We start from the raw sequence: 22,472 nt of genomic DNA on the forward strand, positions 1-22,472 counted from the left end.
CTACCTAAACTCATCTACAGATTCAATGCAATTCCAATCAAAATTCCAACAACCTACTTTGCAGACTTGGAAAAGCTAGTCATCAAATTTATTTGGAAGGGAAAGATGGCTCAAATTGCTAAAAATATTCTAAAAACAAAAAACGAAGTGAGAGGACTTACACTGCCTTTGAAGCTTACTATAAAGCCACAGTAGTCAAAACAGCATAGTATTGACACAAAGATAGAAACATTGATCAATGGAATTGAACTGAGAATTCAGAAATAGACTCCCAGATCTATGGTTGGCCTATTTCTGATAAGTCCCCCAAATCCACTGAACTGGGACATAGCAGCCTTTTCAACAAATGGGGCTGGGAGAACTGGATATCTATATGTAAAAGAATGAAAGGGGACCCCTACCTCAAACATTATACAAAAATAATTCAGCATGGGTCAAAGTTCTCAATGTAAGATGGTACCATAAAACTCCTAGAAGATAATGTAGTGAAACACCTTCAAGACCTAGTATTAGGAGGTCGCTTCTTAGACCTTACACCTAAAGTACTAGCAATGAAAGAAAAAAAACAGATAAATGGGAACTCCTCAGAATAAAAAGATTCTGTACCTCAAAGGGATTTGTCAAAAAGGTAAAGAGGAGGCGGGGCAAGATGGCAGCATAGAGAGGAGTGGAAGCTAAGTAGTCCCCCTGGAACAACTACAAAAAACCAGAAACAACTAGTAAATAATCCAGAATAACTGTGGGGGGACAAACGAGACCATCCACTCATCATACACCAACCAGAATTGGGAGGAATGCCTGAGAACACAGCATAAAATCTGTTAAGTAAAACCTGCAGATCCAAGTCGTGAGACCCCCTCCCCCATAGCCTGAGCTGCAAAGCCTTGTGGTGCCAGAGAGAAGCTCTCTCCCAGCAAGCGGATATAGCTCAGCTGAGCTCCAACTGGGGTTTTAAGTAGTGAGTGTGAACTGCTCACTACAGGTACGCATCCCCAAAAAACAGACAGAGGCTTTGGGTGACGACTGACCTTGGAGAGCCAGAGGGTCACCTTGGACTGGGTCTGAAGGGGACTATCTGTTTCTTTTTCTGCTCAGTGCAGAAAGCCCCAGTCATATTCAGTTTCCAGGGCTGTGACTTGGGGAAGGGTGGAGACAGCACAAGCAGAGAGTGAGACCATTGAAATGCTAATGACCTCCACCTGGGGGCTCCGTCTTCTTTAGGAGGAAAGGGGTGGGGCCCTTTCCATTCAGAACCAGACCACAGAGCCTGGGGGAACATGGCCATACCTCCTCACACCAGTCAAGAATTATAGGCTAACAGGCATCACCTGCTGGGCAGAAAAGCACAGTGACCTGAGGCATCAAAGGGTGGAACAATTTTCTAAGACACACCCACAGGGAAACCAGATACTGACTATTTCTTCCCTCTGGGACCTGAGCCTGTTCTGGTCTGGGAAAACCTGATTTGGATAACCAAGGAAACCATGCCTAGACAACAGAAAATTACAACCTACACTAAGAAAAACAAAGTTATGGCCCAGTCAAAGGAACAAACGTACACTTCAACTGAGATACAGGAATTTAAACTAATGCTAAATCAAATCAAAAAGTTTAGAGAAAATATTGCAAAAGAGATAGAGGCTGTAAAGGGAACACTGGGCATATATACGGCAGAAATCAAAAGGTCAAAAAAACAACTAGTAGAATCTATGGAAACGAAAGGCACAACACAAGAGATGAAAGGCACAATGGAAACATACAACAGCAGATCTCAAGAGGCAGAAGAAAACACTCAGGAACTGGAGAACAAAACACCTGAAAGCCTACACGCAAAGGAGCAGATGGAGAAAAGAATGAAAAAATATGAGCAACGTCTCTGGGAACTCAAGAATGAAACAAAGTACAATAATGTACGTATCATTGGTGTCCCAGAAGGAGAAGAGAAGGGGAAGGGGGCAGAAGCAATAATAGAGGAAATAATTAATGAAAATTTCCCATCTCTTATGAAAGACATAAAATTACAGATCCAAGAAGCGCAGAGTACTCCAAACAGAAGAGATATGAATAGGCCTACGCCAAGACACTTAATAATCAGATTATCAAATGTCAAAGACAAAGAGAGAATCCTGAAAGCAGCAAGAGAAAAGCGATCCATTACATACAAAGGAAGCTTAATAAGACTATGTGCAGATCTCTCAGCAGAAACCATGGAGGCAAGAAGAAGTGGTGTGATATATTTAAGACACTGAAAGAGAAAAACCGCCAACCAAGAATCCTATATCCAGCAAAGCTGTCCTTCAAATATGAGGGAGAGCTCAAAATATTTTCTGACAAACAAACAATGAGAGACTTTGTGAACAAGACACCCGCCCTACAGGAAATACTAAAGGGAGCACTACAGGGTGATAGAAGACAGGAGTGCGTGGTTTGGAACACAGTTTTGGGAGATGGTAGCACAACAATGTAAGTACACTGAACAAAGATAACTATAAATATGGATGAGAGAGGAAGGTGGGGAGGATGTGAGACACCACAAGAAAGGAGGAAAGATAAAGACTGGGACTGTGTAACTTGGTGAAATCTAGAGTATTCAACAATTGTGATAAAATGTACAAATATGTTCTTTTACGAGGGAGAACAAGCAAATGTCAACCTTGCAAGGTATTAAAAATGGGGAGGCATTGGGGGAGGGATGCAATCAGCATAAACTAGAGACTGTAACTAATAGAATCATTGTATCATGCTTCCTTTAATGTAGCAAAGGTGATATACCAAGGTAAATGCAGATAAGAGTGGGGGATAGGGGAGGCATGTTAGACACTTGACATTGGTGGTATTGTCTGATTCTTTATTCTACTTTGATTTAAGGTTATTTTTCCTTTTGCTGCTTCCTAGCTGTCATTTTTTTTTTTCCTCTTTCTTTTGCCTCTCTACCTTCTTTGACTCTCCTTCCTGCCTTATGGAAGAAATGTAGATGCCCTTATATAGATAGTGGTGAAGGTGGTGAACACATAAATGTATGACCATGCAGAGAACCATCGATTATTTACTTTGGGATGGAATGTATGGTGAGTGAACAATACCATATTAAAAAAAAAATGGGTTGATGACAAAACCTCGAGGGCAATATACTGAGTGAAATAAGCCAGACACATAAAGACAGTTATGGCAGGGTCTCATGATAGGAATTAATTATCATATGTAAACTCATAGACATGAAATATAAGGTACCAAGATATAGGACGAGGTTTAAGAATGGGGAGTGGTTGCTTAGTATGAGCAGAATGTTCAACTAGGATGAACTTAAATGTTTGGAAATGAACAGGGGTGTTGGTAGCAAGATGTGAGAATAACTAACAGTGCTGAATGGTGTGCGAATGAGGTAGAAAGGGGAAGCTCAGAGTCATATATGTTACCAGAAGGAAAGTTGGAGGTCAAAAGATGGGAATGTATAAAATTGAATCCTGTGGTGGGCAATGTCCATGATCAACTGTACAAATACTAGAAATCGCTTCCATGAACCAGAACAAATGTATGACAATACAATTAGAAGTTAATAATAGAGGGGCATATAGGGAAGAACTATATACCTATTACAAACCATATACTACAGTTAGTAGTATTTCAACATTTTTTCATAAACAGTAACAAATGTACTATATCAATATTAGGAGTCAACAATTGAGGGGGGTTGGTTAGGGATAGGGGAAGATTAGAGCTTCCTTTTCTTTTTTTCTTTTTTCATCTTTCACTTTATTTCTTGTCTGGAGTAATTAAAAGTTTCTAAAAATTGAACAAAAATTAAGTGTGATGGATGCACAGCTGTATGAGGGTACCCAGGGGCAAGTGATTGTACACTTTGGATCTTTGGATAATTGTATGGTATCTGAGCAATCTCAATAAAAATGAAAAAAAAAAAAAGGTAAAGAGTCAGTGAACTCAATGGGAGAAAACATTTGGAAATCATCTATTTGGTAAGAGACTGATAACACTGTATATATTTAAAAAAAAAATCTTACAACTCAGTGAAATTAGTACAAATAGCCCAATTATAAAATGGGCAAAAGATAAGAAAAGACATTTCTCTGAAGAGGAAATACAAATGGCTAAAAAACACATGAAAAAATGTTCATCTTTGCTGATTATTAGGGAGATGCAAATCAAGACCACAATGAGATATCACCTCACAACAGTAAGAATGGCTGTCATCAAGCAAAAAGGAAACTACAAATGCTGGAGAGGATATGGAGAAATTGGAACTCTTATTCATTGCTGGTGGGACTGTATAATGGTTCAGCTGCTCTGGAAGACAGTTTGGTAGCTCCTCGAAAAACTAGGTATTGAGTTACCCTATGATCCAGCAATTTCACTTCCCAGAGAAACTGAAAGCAGTGACATGAAAAGATATTTGCACACCGATGTTCACAGCGACATTTTTCACAATGCCAAGAAATGAGAACAATCTAAATGTCCTTCATCACATGAGTGGATCAACAAAATGTGGTACATACATATGATGGAGTACTATGCAGCAGTGAGAAGGAATGAGGTCATGAAACATGACATGGATGAACCTTGAGGACATAATGCTGAGTGAAATAAGTCAGTTACAAAAGAAGAGATATTGCATGTTACCACTAATGTAAACTCTGAAAAATGTAGAACAAGTGTTTTATATTGTAGAATTTAGGGGACCTAGAGATAGCAGCTAGTGAAGGGGGAATGATAATCTAATATGAAAAGATAAGATATTGAGGGTAATCTTAATGATATGGGAATGCTCAGGTGTGACTATGGTTCATTAATTTTCTTGTGGTAAGGTAGGAGTATATTGGAAGCAATGAAGTTATTTTAGGATATTTTTCTTATTCTTTTGCTTTGTTTCGTTTGGAAAAAAATTTTTTTTTAATTCTTTGATAAATAAAGTTAATAAAAATTTTTTTCTTCTATTTTCAGTTAATAAACCATACAATATAGTGGGTAGTTAAATCCAGATGAATTCAAATGGTGGTAAACAGGGTGAAAATTAATATTCTTGAAATTAAATGTTAATCAAGTTAAATTGAGTTAAATTTACTTTTTTGCAATATATAGAAATAAAATTTTAAAAATTCAAACAGTATAAAAATTTTATGGATATCCTGTATTTTGCTTGCTTTCTCCCTGTGGGGCTATACAAAGCCATACCTCATTATTTCATTTGGATGTTTACCTCTGGCATGCAGGAAAGAAATTTCTCTTTGTATAGATACCTCTATCAGTCTATACAGGATGCTGAAGAAATGTGTTCCTTACTCCCTTTCCTGAACTAGTTTTTACACTTATGTTCTTTTAGATCTCCTATGAAAGAAGTGGCTGCTCCATATTGTACCTTTAGTTACTCCATACTCTTCCCTATTATGCTCATGACCCAGGTGACCTCATCCAGTCTTATGACCCTATATGCTCATGAGTCCCCAAATTTATAGCTTCAGTCTGGACCTTTCCTAGACTCATATAATCCAACGACCTAACTGATATCTCAATTTGGGGGTTCAATAGGCATCTCAAATCCAACGTGTCAAAACTGAAGTCTGATTTGTTCTGCCTCTTTCAAACCTGCTCTTCTGGCAGTCTTCCTCATCTCCATTAATGACAACTCTATCCTTCTAGTTGCTCAGGCCTAAAATCCTGGAATCATCTCTGATTCCTTGTTTTCTTTCATAAAATACATATAATCTGTTAGCAAATTCTTTGGCTAACCTTTTAAAATATATACAGCACTCAAAAACTTCTTACTCCTTCCACTGTTACCACTCAAGTACAAAGCCATTTCATCTCCCACGTGAATTATTATGATAGATTCCTAAATGTTTTTTCTGCTTTTGCCCTTGTCCTGTGAGGTAGAGTCAGCTTTCTGTTTACCCAAATTCCTTCTCCCCTTCATCCACAGCAATATTTATAACTAGACATTATTTCTTAGCTTCTTGCTGCTGGCAGCTAGGTATGGCTTTGAGACTAAGATCTCACCAAAAAATGTAGATGAAGACATGTGTACCACTTCTGGGCTAGAGCCTTAAGAGTAGAGATTTTAAGACTATTTTTAGCTTCTCCAGCCTGCTCCATGGGCATGGACAGTTCAAGACTTGACTTCAAGCATGCAGACGAAAATGTAATCAAGGGGATGGCAGAGAAACAAGATGGAAGAACTGTGGGCCTCTGAACGATCATGTGGAATAGAGCTACTCACCAACCTGGAATTCAGACTTTTATGTGAGACAGAGAAATAAATTCTAGCTAGCTCGAGCCACTGAATTTTTGGTCCTGTTTGTTACTGAACAGCCTTTAAAAATTAAGTTAACATATAGTAGGTGCTCAACAAATATTTATTGAATGAATAAAATGGGATCATTAAACTGCTTATAAAAGTAAAACAATTACTTTCAAAAATCTAAAGTTTTACAGTTGATTTTCTTGGTTTCTAACTACGCCAACAATGGTCTAAAAAGACAATGAACATTGTTTTCTGTTTGCCTTTCTGTTTCATTTAATTGACTGGAATTTTTAGAGGAATGTTAAATAATAAAAAGAAAAGGAATCCTTGACTGATTTCTTATTTTATGTGGAATAAAGAGACACTAAAGAGACACTAGAGTAACACTAGCAAACTTACATGCTTATTTGGGCTAGACTCAAGCAGCAGAAATGTGAGAAAAGAGGTTGAGGTTAAAACAAAAGGCATGGTGGGGATATGATGAATGAGGGTGTGACCTGACTGATGGCTTCAAATTCAAAATCATTCAAACTACTATTCTTTCCAAACAAAACAGGTCAGTTTCCACTCACTGGTTCTTAAGTGGGACTCAGTAACAGGGACATTAAGTATAAAAAGAATTTTAAAATGTACTTTTCTAATAAAGTGTGTTATATATTTAACACTAAGAAGCATATTTTTTTGAAAAGTGAAAAATATACATATTTCCAAGCTAAAGAGAATAAAATTTATATATACTTAATTGTTTTTTCAAGGGAGATAAAAATGGGCATTATTTCCTGGAATACAGGAGATCCCCTAGAGTGTCTCTTAGTACTACCAGGCCTTGTGATTAAAGTCAATGGAAAACTGCAACAACCCAATCCAGGCAGGACTATCAATGGCCAAGAAACTTCAGGAATGAAGGTTTGGGTCACCCCACCAGGCAAAGAACCACGGCCAGCTGAAGTGCTTGCTGAGGGTAAAGGGAACATGGAATGGGTAGTAGAAGAAGTTAGTGATAAATATGAACTATGACCAAGTGACCAGTAACAGAAATGTGGACTACGATGGCATGAATATTTCCTCCTTGTTTTGTTATGATTATGTTTGTATTTGTCTGTAAAGCAAATATCTTTGCTTTCTTCTCTGTCTTATCCCCTTATCATATGGCATAACCTGTACTGTTCATTTTGCTGTATTTAAGCTAAAGGAAATCAATTTTAAGAGCTAATGTCACCCAAGGACTTGCACCCTATTCTGGAGAGATTTAGTGCATTTCCAGTTGTATGCTGCACAGCGGAGTATTGTTAGGCAAAATATATGTCTGTTATTGTTATTATCTACTTAGAGATAAAGTATGGTTTTAGGTGATGTGTATAACTGTCAAGTTGACAAGGGGTGGACTGTGGTGGTTAGGTTCATGTGTCAACTTGGCCAGGTGATAGTACCCAGCTGTCTGGTCAAGCAAACACTGGCCTAACAATTGCTGTGAGGACATTTGTGGCTGGTTAATAAACCAATAGGCTGGTTTATTAAATCATCAGTCAATTGCCTGCAGCTATGACTAATGACTCACCAAAGGGCATGCCTTCCACAATGAGAGAATGCAATTGGCTGGATTTAATCCAATTAATCAGTTGAAGACTTATAAGCAAGACAGATAGAAGACCTTCACTTCTTCTTCCGCTGCCCAGCGAAGCATTTCCAGAGGAGTTTATCGAAGTTGCCGGTTCGTTTCCTGAGGAGTTCATCAGACATCTTCCTTGGAGATGACAGTTTGCTGACTGCTCTACAGAATTTGGACTCGTGCATACCCACAGTTGCGTTAGTCACTTCTATAAATTTTATAGTCATAGACACCTCTCATTGATTCTGTTTCTCTAGAGAACCCTAACTAATACAACTTGGTACCAGGAATTGTGCTTTATTTCTAAGGTAAGTCACTTGCTTTGTTTAAGCTTGTATGTTGGATTTCCAACAGACACAGACAATAGGAAATTGTGGGAAAAGGGAAGAAAAGAGTATCAAACTGTCTGCCAAACTCAACAATAAAATAAAAGGCAAAATAAATTTTAGTTTTATGAGTTTTTTGGGTTACCTGGAGTACTTGGATCATTTCTTTTGTTTTTTCAAGGCATTTATTTGATTCATTAACCTTTGCTTGAAGTTTTGCTATTATGTCATTAGTCATCTCAAGCTCTTTTTGCATCTTTATAATCTTTGCTTCCTTATGCTTAGCACTTTCTTTAGCTTTATGTAGTGAAATTTCCAGCTCCTGAATTTTCTATTAGAAAAAGTACACACATAAAAGTCTGGCATCAAGACAGACTCACAATATAATTATGTTTGAGACAGAGGTCATCATATTTAAGTATTAAGTTGTTAATATTGCATTAACAAAGGACAGAAAAGAGAAGTCAAAGGTAATCTACAGCATGTTATTTTTTTCAATTTAGAGTTGATGATTTCTGGATTAAAAACTGTTAGAATTTACATTATAAGGTTTGGTTGTTATTTACTGTTTAGCATAGTGCTAAGCACATTAAACAGGCACTCATTTTTAATTAACACTACTTAAAGAAAGTTTATTTGTTGATTGCTCTATCTTTATACTGATTTAACATATTTTTCCCTTTATTTTTATTTACTAGTTTTTTGATTGAAAAATACATGTGTGTGGAAAAACATTCAAAGGCATATAATAAAGAATAAGTTTCCATATCTCAGGTCCTCAGATGACCCTGAGGCAATGACTAAAACTCCTGAGTGTATCCTTCCAGAGATGTTCTGTGTGTCTAAGCATATGTGCATATACAGCTCGTAAAAAGAGTCAACCACACTCATACACAGAAGAACATACTAAATACACATTCCTGCTTTTTTTTTTTTTTTTAACTTTTGACAATATATTTTCCAGATGGGTCCATAACAATGTCTGTAGATCTCATGTTTTTGTTCTCATGGATACATAGCAGCCCGCATTATGGGATGTAAATGATATATTTAACCAGGTTCCTACTAATTAACATTTATGTTGTTTCCAGTTTTCTTGCAAGTACAAATTAACTTTAAATTAAGATAAATTTAAATGCCTGAATTTGCTCATATAAGATTATTCATACAGGCTTTTATTTTTTCCTGTGAAATGTCTGTTTCTTTTGGGCCCAACTGGAATTTATTTTTGTTTAATTAGTGAGTAAGAATCCAATTTTACTTGTTTTTCCAGATGGCTACATCCAGTTGTTATAAATCATGTATTGAATAAATCATCTTATTCACAATGAGTTGAATGTTACCATTATTACATATTAAATTATCACATTTATTTGGGTATACTTTTGAACTCCCTTTTCTGTTCTACTGCTCTACTTGTCTATTTTTGCATCAGTACACACAATTAATTACAGTAGCATACATTTTATTATCTGGTAGGGTATTTCCTGGGGTCACTAAAGACAGAATTTCCTTGTGTTTAGCTCACTGCTTTGGTAGCTGGGCTTCATCTTTCCCTCTCTTTTATTTCTACTAGCTGACAGAGGTCTATAATGATCCAGCAAATCAATAAAATGCCTACTAGTGATCTTCTATCTTCCACTAATTAATTATTAAGCTATTGTTGATGTGTTATTACAAGAATTTATTTTGGTAAAAATTATACATTATACTTATAATTTACTCTTGGTAAATGATTTTGGGTGCTAACAAAATAAAATAGCATGTCTGCTCATCTTTACAGACTCCCAAATAATGGTAGTTAATAAAATAATTGAATTATTCAATTAATGTACTGATTCTTAGTTGTGGTAACAGGTTAATCTGCATAAGAACCCTGTTATATTTTTAGCATCTTATATTTTTTAATGACTCTAATATAAACGAATGTCAAAGACATTGATAATTAGAGAAAAGCTAAATTGCGTTTTCTCTCCAAGCTAATATTTTTTCTGCATACAGATCCAAAGTATTGTTTAATAGAAGCTAGGAGTAACTTCTGTTTCATAATCCAAATGAAAGATCTTATATAATGTCTAGCTTTACAGTTGAGCAACAACTCCAGTATCATAATTTTGCAGGTTATATAAGACGCATCTTTAACTCCGCGATGAAGCTGTAAATTGAAGAGCTCTTACAAGAAATTACATACCTCTGTGGTTAGTTGTGTAGCTCTAGACGTAACATGAGGATTCTTATCATCTTGTGTAGTAGGATTAACAAGGGCACCACAAGGCTTCTTATCATCTTGTGTAGTAGGATTAACAAGAGCACCACCTCCCAGAGAAGCCTTCAAAGTTTGGTAGTTTTTAGACATTTGTTCGTTTTTCTCTTTCACTGATTTCAGGTCCTGTTCCCATTCTTTGGATATGGTAGCAATTCTTTCCTCAAACTCTATTGATTCATTCATTATGGCCTATAAAATATTAAAAACACTGCTTATAGGTCTAAAATGAATTTTATATATGTATATATATAAAACACTATGAATAATATTAGCATTCCAGGAGAAGGTACATGCTGAAATTCATTATTTAGAAAATTCTAGAATACTTAAAAAGAATGTAAACATTCTTTGTGGTTTCAATCAGTTCTTGAAATTTCAGAAGATATTGGATGTTGATGGGAAGAAGACTAAGAACTGGAGAGGATTCATATTGATCTGCAAGATGAAAATCTCACTTTATTCGATCAGCACTAACTTATCTTCAGAAGATAAAAACTGTGTAGGTTAAACCATTATATATACATAATGGCTGAAAATAAAAAATTATCTGACATCTAATAGCAAAGCATACCTAGCAAACTTAACAATGATCTATTTTCTTCTTTCAATCCAAACCAAAATGTTTGGGGCAAATAACTCATTGACTTTTTTGTAATTAATCTGAAAATCTTGTATTTCTGTGCAGGGAATAACAATCAATCTCTCTTTTTATCTGAAGGGTTACTCTAAAAGTACTCATATCATACTTTCACTTTCTAATTCTTATGGAAAGTACTTTTTGCTCTCATCATGAATGCCTTGTTGGGTCACATCTTTAACTTCTCTGTGGTGTTATGATCAACCCATCAAGCTTGGGTCTTGTTGACACCTTGGATTCTTCTTGGCTCTGGACTACTGACCACGCACCGTACTAAATTGTCAGTTCCTATTCTCAGGGTGCTAGGAGATCCATGTTGATCTACCTCAGGAAAAATCCCTATTTCCTAATCACAACTGGGCCCTCAATGTTATTAAAAAACATTAGATTACATAGAAATGATGTTATTCAAACACTGGCTTTTTGCCTATCTCTATTGATAGAGGACTTTTTTTTTTTTTTTAAGAAACAGTCCATTTAATTTTGTACTAGCTCTGTCTATTCAACAAAATGGGATTAACAATCCATGGGAGAACTTTTTTTTTTTTTTTTTTTAAGCATTATCCTATATTTCACTGTGATACTGTGATTTAAGTATAGTCCCAGATGAAATTAAAGTGTCAGGAAAGAGCTACTTTAAGCATGAAATATAAAATGAATTTTGGAAGTTACAATATTAACCTCTCCAATTTCATCTATTACAGGTAACCTTCTGATTGCTACATGTTTTAACAAGTATATGGGGAAGGGATTACTTTAGAAAGTGGAAATGAATATTCTGATGGCTGGAATGTAAAACAAGTTAACGCATGCTCTTAGGCAATGTTGGTTCTTAGGCAATGTTAGACTCAGTCCATTAGGGCCAGTTACTTTGGGAACAATGATAAAAAATCACGTTTCTGAACCTCAATGTTCAATGATAGTGATATAACCAAGGAGAAAAGCACATGAGGCCCTACTAAAGTAGATGGCCAGGCTGCTGGCTTTACCCCACAGTTGTTGCCTATAGCCACAAAATCAGCTCATGTCTCATGTTGTCTGAGGCTACTTCTTAACAGAAGCCTTGAAAAGGGGAAGAGGTAAAGGAGACTGGCAAGGAATTCGAGATTTCATAGATGGATACTGAGTATCACTGAGGTTTGGTTACTTTCTTTATAAATTGATATATATTTAAGTATCTTATTGAAGCATGATACCTTATAGGAGGAACATGTTTTACAAAGTTATTTTTTTTCATAAAGCATGTGAGAATGAATTAAAGAAAACATACTTAAATTTCAAGTTGCTCTCAGTCCTTTTAACAATAAGGTAGAAAAATTGAAGCAACAACAACAAAAAGAATGAGGTAGCACAATAAAATTACTACTTACAATTATTTTGTTATTATAGAAATTATTCACTTGACAAATTCTATCATTTTCTTCTTGGATGCTATTTTTAAGCTTTTCTATATCAAAATGAGTATTCAACCACTCTTCCAAAAACTGGGTCATTTCTTTCCTGTAACTTAGTACTTGTTGAAATTCAGTCCTTATGCTGAGGAGGTCACTTTCTGAAAAGTCTTTGAGAATTTCCTGTGTGAAAAGTAAGAATCGAATCACCTGAATGTCAGGAAAGTTTGTGTTTAATTATCATACATACATCATTAAAGAGGAAGATACCTTACTGAACACTTACTCCTTCTTAATATTTTGAAGTTCAGTAAGAAAAATAATTCTGATTTGAAACTTTATTGTTATTTACATAATAAAATTTTGGCAATATAGGCTATGTTATTGAGGCACTACTACAAAATTCTACCTCTTAAAATTAAAACCTGTCAAAATTATAACTCGGTGACTAATAACAATATTAGAAGTGCTTCTGTATGTAGTATTTCTGTACCCAAAGCAGGCCATAGATGTGGACTGCGAAATGGACATCAGCCTCACACTGCTGGGGAGAGCAAGACACTTCATGTAGATAGAGTTGTTGCAATAAAAGTTTCTGAGTCCTAATTACCAATGTAGGAAGTTTTAGAAAGCATTTGAAAATTACTCTGGGGTTCCATAAATTCCCATCTGCTAATGTTAAATCTGGTTTTCTGTATCTGTGGAGAGCTGAAAGGTCAGTCCATTACTTGGCACTCTTTACATCTGGCCAGCAGTCATCTGCAACCTATTTTTAATTTCTGATAAATGAAAATAGCTCTAAGCAACATGAAAAGGTATTTTCCTACTTGACAAAAAGGCTTAAAATATAATTAAATCCACTTTAAGTCATACCTCAATATGTAGATCCAAACTCTGGTTCAATTTCAGATCCCTTGATTCTTTGGATAGTACATCACAATTTTGTTGAAGGTGCTGTATTTGAATTAGCAGTTCATTTTGCTTTTCCACTTCATCAATAAAATCCATTTCAAATTTATTGATCGATTCATGATGTTCTTCCTTTATCTTTGTGATATGGCTTAAAACATACTTGAAGAAGAAATTTAAACAAGTTGGGAAAATTTGTCACATTTAGAGGAACTTTCAAACCCTTGGGATGTGAGGTGAGATGGCATCCTTGTGTATCTATATTCTCTGACAAGAGATGAAGAAGGAAGGTGCCTCTTTATCTCCAACTTTCTTCTTGGTATCTGGGGAGAATAATTTCCAGACCTCTACTTCCATATTTCTGACTTCCTACTGAATATACCTCCTGCATGTCCTACAAGTATCTTAAATCAAGTGTGTTTAAAATATAACATGATCCTTTCTCTATAACTCATCTTTTTCTACTGTCCCTTTTTTGGTTGATATGGCAAATCAACTAGGTTTCCAGTTAGACACACCAGAGATTCATTTTTGACATCCTCTCCTGCCCACCTTGATTTGGTTAACCAATATGATGGGTGTGACGTGTCAAGACTGACTTGTCAAGCATATTTAGATGTCTGGCTTCAAGATGACAATAATTGGAATGCTATATGTTCCATGGACTTCATGAATCAGTTCTGCATATCTGATTGCCAATATTTGTGAGAGGATTCAAGGGCTGAAGGGCAATTTACCTAGGTAGGGCAGATACCTTCTCCCTACTTTTTTCGACCTCCACATTTCTTATAATCTGCCTTTTCCCTCACTACTCAGCTAAAACTGTGCTGACAAAGGTCACCAATGAGCTCTATTATCACCAAATTGAGGTGATAGTTTCAGTACATATTCTGGCCCTCTGCAGCATTTGTCACTCTTGACCACTTCATCTTTGACATATTCTTCTCCCCTGACTTGATAATTCCACTTTTACTTCTCTCTTGTCTCTGATCTTTTTCACCCTTGAACCCATGTGCTGCCCTGCCCCCTTTTCTGCTATTGCCTCGTGAACATTTTTCTTTTCAGTGTTCTCTTCTTGTCCCAAAGCTCTTATTTGCTTTGTCCCAAAGCTCTTATTTGTTTTCTGGGTGTCCTTACTCAAACATGTTTTATTATCTACCATCTATGTGGTGATGAATCCCAAATCTTTATTTCTGCCCGTCCTCCCCTCAAACTTCAGATTCACAATTAAATACCTACTGAAATATATATTTTTTTAATGATCTACCATAGGTATTTCAATATCAAAACATCCCAAACTAAACAACAAATCTCTCCTCCTGCCCCACCCACCTTGCTTCTCTTCCTTTTTCTTTATCTCAGTAAATGGTACCACTATTCACAAACCTGGCTAAGCCCAAATCCAGGGACTCAACCTAAAGTTCTCACCCTTACCACCACTATCAATCACATGGACCTATCATTTTAAGCTGCTAAATGTTTCTTCACTCCATTTCTTCCTCTCTACCCCTACGACTGCTTCCTTAGTAGGCTAGTCACCCATGTCTCATTTGGACCACTGGAAGATTTTCTTATCTGTTCTGTCTGCCACTAGGCTTATCCGCAAACTCACTTCTTCCTCATGCTGTAGTGAAGTACCTAATAATCTGATCATGTTATTCCCACCACTTAAAACTGTCCAATGTCTCTTCATAATCTACAAAATGGACTCCAGGCTTTATGGCTTTTACTCTGGCTTTCAGTACAGTTTTATCTTTTGTAACATTTTTATCTGGTATTTCATACAATGTGTACACACTTCTATCACGGCATTTATTACCTGTGTTTATATGTGCCTCACCCACTAGACTATGAGATATTTGTTACTCTATCTGCTTCTTGAGCACCTTGGAAGAGTGTGTAGGCCCATGGGAAGAGTTCAGATTTTGCTGAATGAACAGGTACTAGGTGCACTGAGATTTTGGACATGCCATTCACAGACCCATGTTATCCATAACTTGGCAGTAAAAACACTAATAGCAAATATGTTAACTCCTAAAGCAGGTCAATTCCCCAAAACACTGAAATCCATAACTGAAATTTAGAAGCACATTTACAAGGATATTACTTAGGAATACCTTGAGTTTCTTTGTGACTCTATGGAATTCCATGGAACATCTTTGGTTTGCAGTGAGAAGTTTTTGAATCTGTTTGGTTTGTGGATATGAAAGTGAGAGGTTTGCTTTTACTCTATTTGAAAGCTCTTTTTGGGTTTCAATTTCCTTCTCCAAGTCAAAAGACAGTCTATTCAGGCACTCATAGTGATTATCCATCTCTGAGTATCTCTTTAGAAGCTCCTAAAGAAAATCAGAATTCATTCAATCTAATAATTCATTCTACCTATTTAATAAACAATCCCAGCCCAAAACTTATGCTTTAACAATTTCTGTAGCAGAGAAATACATTAAGACCTTTTTGCATTTAAAAACAAAACAAAATTGTTATTGTTGTTTTTGGATTATAGAAATAATACATAATTGTTGCATGAAGTTTTAAAAGTTAAAAGATAAAAACAAGTAAAACCAAAAACAACTATTATTATTGTTTTAATGCATTTTCTTTTAGTCGTTTTGCTTAGGCATGCAGACATATATACAAATATAATTGAGATCATAGTGGATATTATTTTATAAACAGTTTACAAGATGACTGATTACTTTTTATGATATTTAAGTGCTTGCAATTATATTTTGAATGGTTGCTTAATATTCTGTTATATGGATAGAGAAATACTTCAACCATTTTCTAGTTTTTTGATATAGAAGTCCAATTTTTTCTATTAAAAATAATACTACAGTGAGGATTTTTATTCATAAATCTTTGACTGCATTTCCAATTATATTTTTAAGGAAAGATTCCTCAAAATGGAATTACTGAGTCAAAGGATATGAACACTTTGAAAATCTTGATACTGACTACCCAATTCATTTCTAGAAAAGCTGGGCTACATAATCTGCCCACAAAGGACTATCCTGCCTTACCGCAATCTTGCAGAATGAAATGTGTTTTAAAAAAAAGAAAAATCAAACAATTCCATAAAATTTGACTTTGGATGAATAATTACCAACTTGTTATTTTAATTTGCATCCTTCTATTAACTCTTAGTACTTCACAGCCTCCTTTACCAAACTCTTTACTCCATGGTCTCCCACTTTATTATACTGCTCTCATTTAACTAGTACTTCTGAGGTTCTTCCTTCACAGGCTCCTGTTCCTTTCCTCTGAATCTACCCCTCAAGCTCCTGTTCTTCAGGCCCTATCCCAAGCCCACTATTATTCCCATTCTACATTTTCTTCCATTCTGAATCCAGCTACTTTTAAACTTTCAAACATTATCTTATTTCTATGCTGACAACGTCCAAATCTACTACTCTACAGAACCCTGTAAACAGCTCTAACATTACAATGACCACATTGTTTTAGAAATATCAGGTCTTGTGTTGGTTTCATCTCCTGAATACTGGGCAACATGGATTGCATCTTATTTATCTGCTTCCACAAAGCCCAGCCTGGTGCCTACTAGAATGACCTCAATAAATGCTGGTTGCATGAATGAGACTGCATTTTTTTTTTTAACTGTAATTAAACATTTTAGTTTCTCCTTGCATGAACATACATTTTATCCTTTCCTTATTTCTCTATTACTATCATCATAGAACTTTTCTTATTGATTTACTTGTGCTATTCATATGTTATGGATATTAGCTCATTGTAATATTTCTGGCATATATTTTTTCAAGTTTGTTTTCTTTTAAATTTGGTTGATGATGTTTGAAACGCACAAGTTTTAAATTTATATGTAGTTGAATCTATTGATAATTTCTTTTGTAATTTCTGATTTTTAGATAATACTTCTTCATCCAAAGATCAGGTAAATACCTACATTTCTCTTTTTTACTTCAGTTAAAAAGTTATTGATAAGTCCATTTTGGATATATTTTGGTGTATAGTGCTGTTCTGGCCTGATTTTCTTCTAAGAACTATTTTTCCCAACACTATTTACTGATTAATCTAATTCAGTCATTCCGGTAGGTATGTGATGCCTTCCTTCTTGTGTTCTGCTAATTTATACACACTGTAGTCAACTTATCTATTGGTTCAACTGATGTATAGTTTATTCTCTTATAAGTATCACACTATTTTAATTACTATACCATTTACAAAACTCTTTAATATCCAGTCAAGCAAGAACATCTATGATCTGAATGAGTATTGACAAAGTCTGAAGAGAAATTTGAGTGAATTCACCCAGTATGTATTGTGGCTCAAGGCTGAATGCTGACTTATATTTATAGTAGGCAGAGTAAGTTAGCAGATAAAACCAGTTATTAAGAATCAAACTGGCTGTTGTCCAGTTTGGTATAGCTTCTTCACATATTTCTATTATTTGCCTAGAATCTGAGTTTTCTAACCCTTTATTAGAGTTAGAGTTCAGGTTTGAGCTCAGCCACTTACTAACTGGGGCAGTCACTGAATTGTTTTCTCAACTACAAAATGAATACTAAGTTACCAGAAAGTTTTCTAGGAGAACAAGAATTTATATATATATACACATGTGTGTGCATATATATATACATATATATATATCTATGTATATGTATGTGTATATATATATATATTCTGTAAAGTATATACAAATATTTATTATTGCTTGAAGAAAATAAAATCATATTTGTAAAATATGTTTCTATACCCAAGTTTTAAAGGTAGTCAGGCTTCGGTCAAATCCTGATTTTATCAATTTATTAACCATGTGACCTTGGGAAAATGGTAAACTTCTCTGAGCCTCAGTTTCCTTGTATCTAAATGGAGCAATAAAATCTATCTCATGAGGTAAAGCACCCAGCACAGTGACTGGCATATAGTAGGCACTCAGTAAACCTGGCCCATAAGTTCAGAGGAATAGAGGCCAGGCAGGAAATTGCCCTGGTCAGGGCAGAGGTGGAACAACATGTTAAGTTCAAGTTGCTACTATGATGTAACAAGTAGCATGTTTAGTACAAAGTGCTAAATGATAGCATAAGAGGCTGCTGACAATAATGAGTTCTCTATTTTTAGAAAATTTAAGAAAAAGGTAGATGTTCATTAATCCAGGATTTTGGAAGAGGGGATTCCTGCCTTAGATCTTAGGACAAATCATATTACAGAATGAAGCAGCACAGCATAGTCATTCATATGCACTTTTAAACAAATACACATAGTGCTGATTTTTATCAGTAATGTGCTAAGTGATACAGCCACAAACAATATAAAACAGTCCTTCTCCTTAGGAATCTTGCACTCTTATAGGGTTGACAGCAAATCTTGTTGGCTCTACCCTCTACATAGATTCTTTTCACTATCTCCACTGCTACCACTCTGGGCCAAGCCACCACCATCTCTGCCTGGATTATTGTAATCAGACTTTCAGTCTTCCTGCTTCCACTCTGTCTATATTGAACCCAATAACCAGAGACATCCCTTATAATTATAAGTCAGAGCATGTCTGTCTTGTGGCTCAAATCCTCCAATAGATCTCCATCAGAGTAAAAGCCAAGGCACTAATAAGGCCCATCGCCTGCCTCCACTCTGTTAATTCTCTGACCTCAGTTCTGATTAGCTTTCCCTCTTCCTTGAACCCAACACACAGGCTCCTAGGCTCCTGCCTCAGAAGCTTTGTACTCGCTGTTCCCTCTGTCTGTAATGCTCTTCCTCCAGATACCTGTATGGCTTGGTCCTTCATCTCTTTCAGGTTATTTTCTCAAATATCACTTTTCAGTGAGGTCTTAAAATTTCAACACCTCACTGTTTCTGTGTGTGAATGTATGTACATATGCACACATATACATACCCATACAACATTATAATGTTTAGAAAAATATTAAGTACTGTCTATTCCTTCCATGAAGGTTCATTTGATTCCATTTTATACTTCAGAAAGCAATTGGGAATAGGAAAAATATTCATTTATAGTTTTAATATAGTTTTAGCAAGGGGCACTTACTTTGATCCTAAAGCACTTTTCTCTCAGACTTTCCATAAGGTGCTGCTTTCCATCATATAGTAATCTTTTTTCACATGTTAGTACCTCTTTGTGGTTCTGTTGGTCCTGCTTTGGTATAAGGAAATAAATAGGGCTTCAGCTATATCTACATTCACTTAAAATGTCTAATCATATACTTTTGTGATTATATTTTTGGACGTCAAGTTTCAATAATGGAGTTAAAATATTATACATGTAACTCTCAATGTTAAAAATGGTCAGAAAATGAATAATAGTACCACTAACTAAGTGACTTCAACAACACATGGAGAAAGTGGGAGAATCACATATTTTTTGGAGATACAATTGGCTTTTGTAAACTTTACAGTTGCAAATTTGGTTATAGAGTCATTGTGCTTTCCAGTCTTCTAAATTTCTGCATTAGAATTATTGCTGCTAGCTAAATATTATTAGCATTACCACCTGTACTATCTCTATGATGTTTAAAGACCTGTTCATATATTCTTCCAAGGCATAAAATTTCATTCTGTTTACATTTTGTATCTTTTAAAAAAGTACAGAAAAATTCTACTTTTTTATCTTGTTCATTGCAGTACATAGAAGAATGCCTAATTGTTCAATAAATATTTGAATGAATTAAATATCTTTGAAAGTTTAGTTAGAGCCAAAATACAGATGATTCCCAAGTGTCTATTTTGTTTTTTGAGTTTATAAATGATATTTACTTTATTCTTTCTTAATTACTGTAATATGGGAATGAAAAAGATTTTTATTGATTTAGTTCATACAACCTTTTATGTCTGAATTTTCTGTTGCCCTTTGAAGGATTCAATTAGGCTTTTAAAGATACATGAGTCTGAATATCTGTAAATAGTGTTATTAGAAGAACTTCCTTTTTAATATTCTTCTTGCCTTTTTCTTTCTAACTTCACTAATGAAAGTCACATATGTAGGACTCTATAGTGTGGAGGTCAAAAAAGGGGTCTATTTAAGTTCAATCCTTGGTATAAAAAAACTTCTAAGGAAAATAAAATAGTCTGTTTTATTTGTAAATCTTTTCTTAAAAATAAAGAATTAAAATAGTATTTTCAGAAAAAAATTTTTGTCTTCTTTTAGAAGTGTATTCCCTTGTGTGAGAAATTACAATAATAATTTCCCCCCTCTATCCTTTACAGTCTATAGAAATTTCTAGAAAAAAAAATAAAAGACCCTTTACTGAAAAGCTTAATCTTATAATAAATAGTTACTAGATAAGGGAAAACTCTGAACTCACTCTAACTATAATTTCTCTCAAGGTTTCTCTGAACTGGCCTCTCTCCAGTTTGACAGAGTCTTTTATTCTCCTTAGCTCATCTCTTTCCTTAGCTACTATTCTTATTTCTTCAAGGCTTTCATGAAGTTTCTTAGTCAAGTACAAGTTTTCCATTTCCATACTTTGCATAGATAAATTTTGGGCCTCAAATTGCTTCTTCAATTGTTCCATTTCATTCTTTTTTTCCTGAATTCTATTGATATCTTCTTCCATTTTAAGAAGTTGAAGCTCTTTTTCCTGAAATTCTTGGATCTTGAGATAATCATAAAACAAGTTAGAATGCAAACAGAATTTCAAGGAAGGAAAACAGTGTTTTTAATATATGTATATGTATATCTATGTATCTAATCTATATGTATATCCTTTCTCATTCTACAAATAATTTTGGACACAGTTACTCCAATAAGAAAAACAAAACAAACAATAAAAACCACACATACCCTTTTCTGTAATTCTTCTTTTGATTTATCTAAATCCTTCTGAATATTTGAAATTTGAGTTGTCTTTTCTGAAACTTTCTCTCTGAATTTATCAATAGTTTCTTGGTGTTCTTTCAAGTACTTGCGAGCAATTTTTAGTTCCTGCTGCATTTCCAGATCCTTTAGTAGAAGAAATTGAGAAATATGATGATATAAGGGCACATTACCTTTTCTTAACAATTAGCCAGCATAAATAAAAATTTGAAAACAACACATACTCATAGTTAAAAACAATCACCACACCACCCCCAAGAATCAGAACAGTACAGAAGGATATAAAGTAAAGGTTCCTGTCCTGAGCTTTGCTGCTCTCTCCCATCCCACTTTGCCCTAGGTTTTGGTCCCCACGATTCTTGCTTTTTTCCCTTCATATTGCCTGGACTTGCTTCTAAATCAATATCACATAAAGAGTACCCCCATTCTTATACTCAGAATTCAATTATATAAACCCCACTTATCCATGCCTTTTTGGTGGACACTTGAATTGCTTCTAGATTTTGGTCACCACAAACAATGCTGCATGAACACTGTTACATTTTTCTCCAAATGTATAAACATAGTGGTAGGATAAACTTCTAGAAGGGGAATTGTTTGTAGCAAACATATATACTGATACATTTTAAAAAAGACATTGTCAAACTGTCTTTCTAAAATGTTACAACATGTTACATTCTCACCAACAGTATCATCTATGTTCATAGAAGGGAGCAAACTTGTATTAAAAACATCCTATGTATGCTTACTGCACAGGAAGAAAGAGCAAAACTTACTCTAGCTACGGCTTCTTGTAGTTCTTCCTTGAGTTGGTTTCTTTCTAGTTTGAGTGTCTCTTCCACTTTCCTTAGATTATCTCTTTCTTCCATTACAGATTTCATTTCTTCAAGGTTTTCATGAAGTTTGTGAGCCAAATTTAAGTTCTCTATTTCTGTTTTATCCAGAGTTAAACTTTGGGCCTTGAACTGCTTCTTCAGTTTCTCTATTTCAAACATTTTTTTCTGTGCCTCACTTACGTCTTCTTTTAACATAAAAATCTGATGTTCATTTGCCTTAAGTTCTTGGATCTTAAGATAATCATAAAATAACATGTTAAAATACAGACTTCTGTTTTTAGAGAAGGATAAAGAATAGTATCTAAACTGATTAAGACAAATCTTCCCATGTCACTCATTAATATCCTGCATATTCTATAAAATATTTATTTTGAGGTGTCATACATATGAAGTGCACTAATCTTAATTGTATAGTTTAATTATCCTGGCATGTGTACT

The 22,472-nt window shown here is 35.0% G+C and overlaps 1 protein-coding gene across 4 annotated transcripts in view; it reads right to left on the reverse strand.

Annotated features, from left to right (window-relative positions):
* Positions 1-22,472, reverse strand: part of CENPE (centromere protein E) — an 89,948-nt gene that overhangs the window by 11,782 nt on the left and 55,694 nt on the right. For 2 of the 4 annotated variants that reach the window (XM_037830374.1, XM_037830372.1), the window contains 8 exons: positions 21,975-22,265; positions 21,166-21,324; positions 19,414-19,521; positions 15,509-15,727; positions 13,356-13,553; positions 12,462-12,665; positions 10,380-10,643; positions 8,334-8,519 (listed from right to left, as the gene is read on the reverse strand). In XM_037830374.1, coding sequence (XP_037686302.1) covers positions 8,334-8,519; positions 10,380-10,643; positions 12,462-12,665; positions 13,356-13,553; positions 15,509-15,727; positions 19,414-19,521; positions 21,166-21,324; positions 21,975-22,265 — 1,629 coding nt within the window. Of the gene's footprint in view, positions 1-8,333; positions 8,520-10,379; positions 10,644-12,461; positions 12,666-13,355; positions 13,554-15,508; positions 15,728-19,413; positions 19,522-20,686; positions 20,978-21,165; positions 21,325-21,974; positions 22,266-22,472 lie in introns of all 4 variants that reach the window. The other 2 variants (XM_037830370.1, XM_037830373.1) reach the window with 2 other exon arrangements.

The sequence above is a fragment of the Choloepus didactylus genome, chromosome 3 (genome assembly GCF_015220235.1).
Source record: "Choloepus didactylus isolate mChoDid1 chromosome 3, mChoDid1.pri, whole genome shotgun sequence".
Lineage (NCBI taxonomy): Eukaryota > Metazoa > Chordata > Mammalia > Pilosa > Megalonychidae > Choloepus > Choloepus didactylus.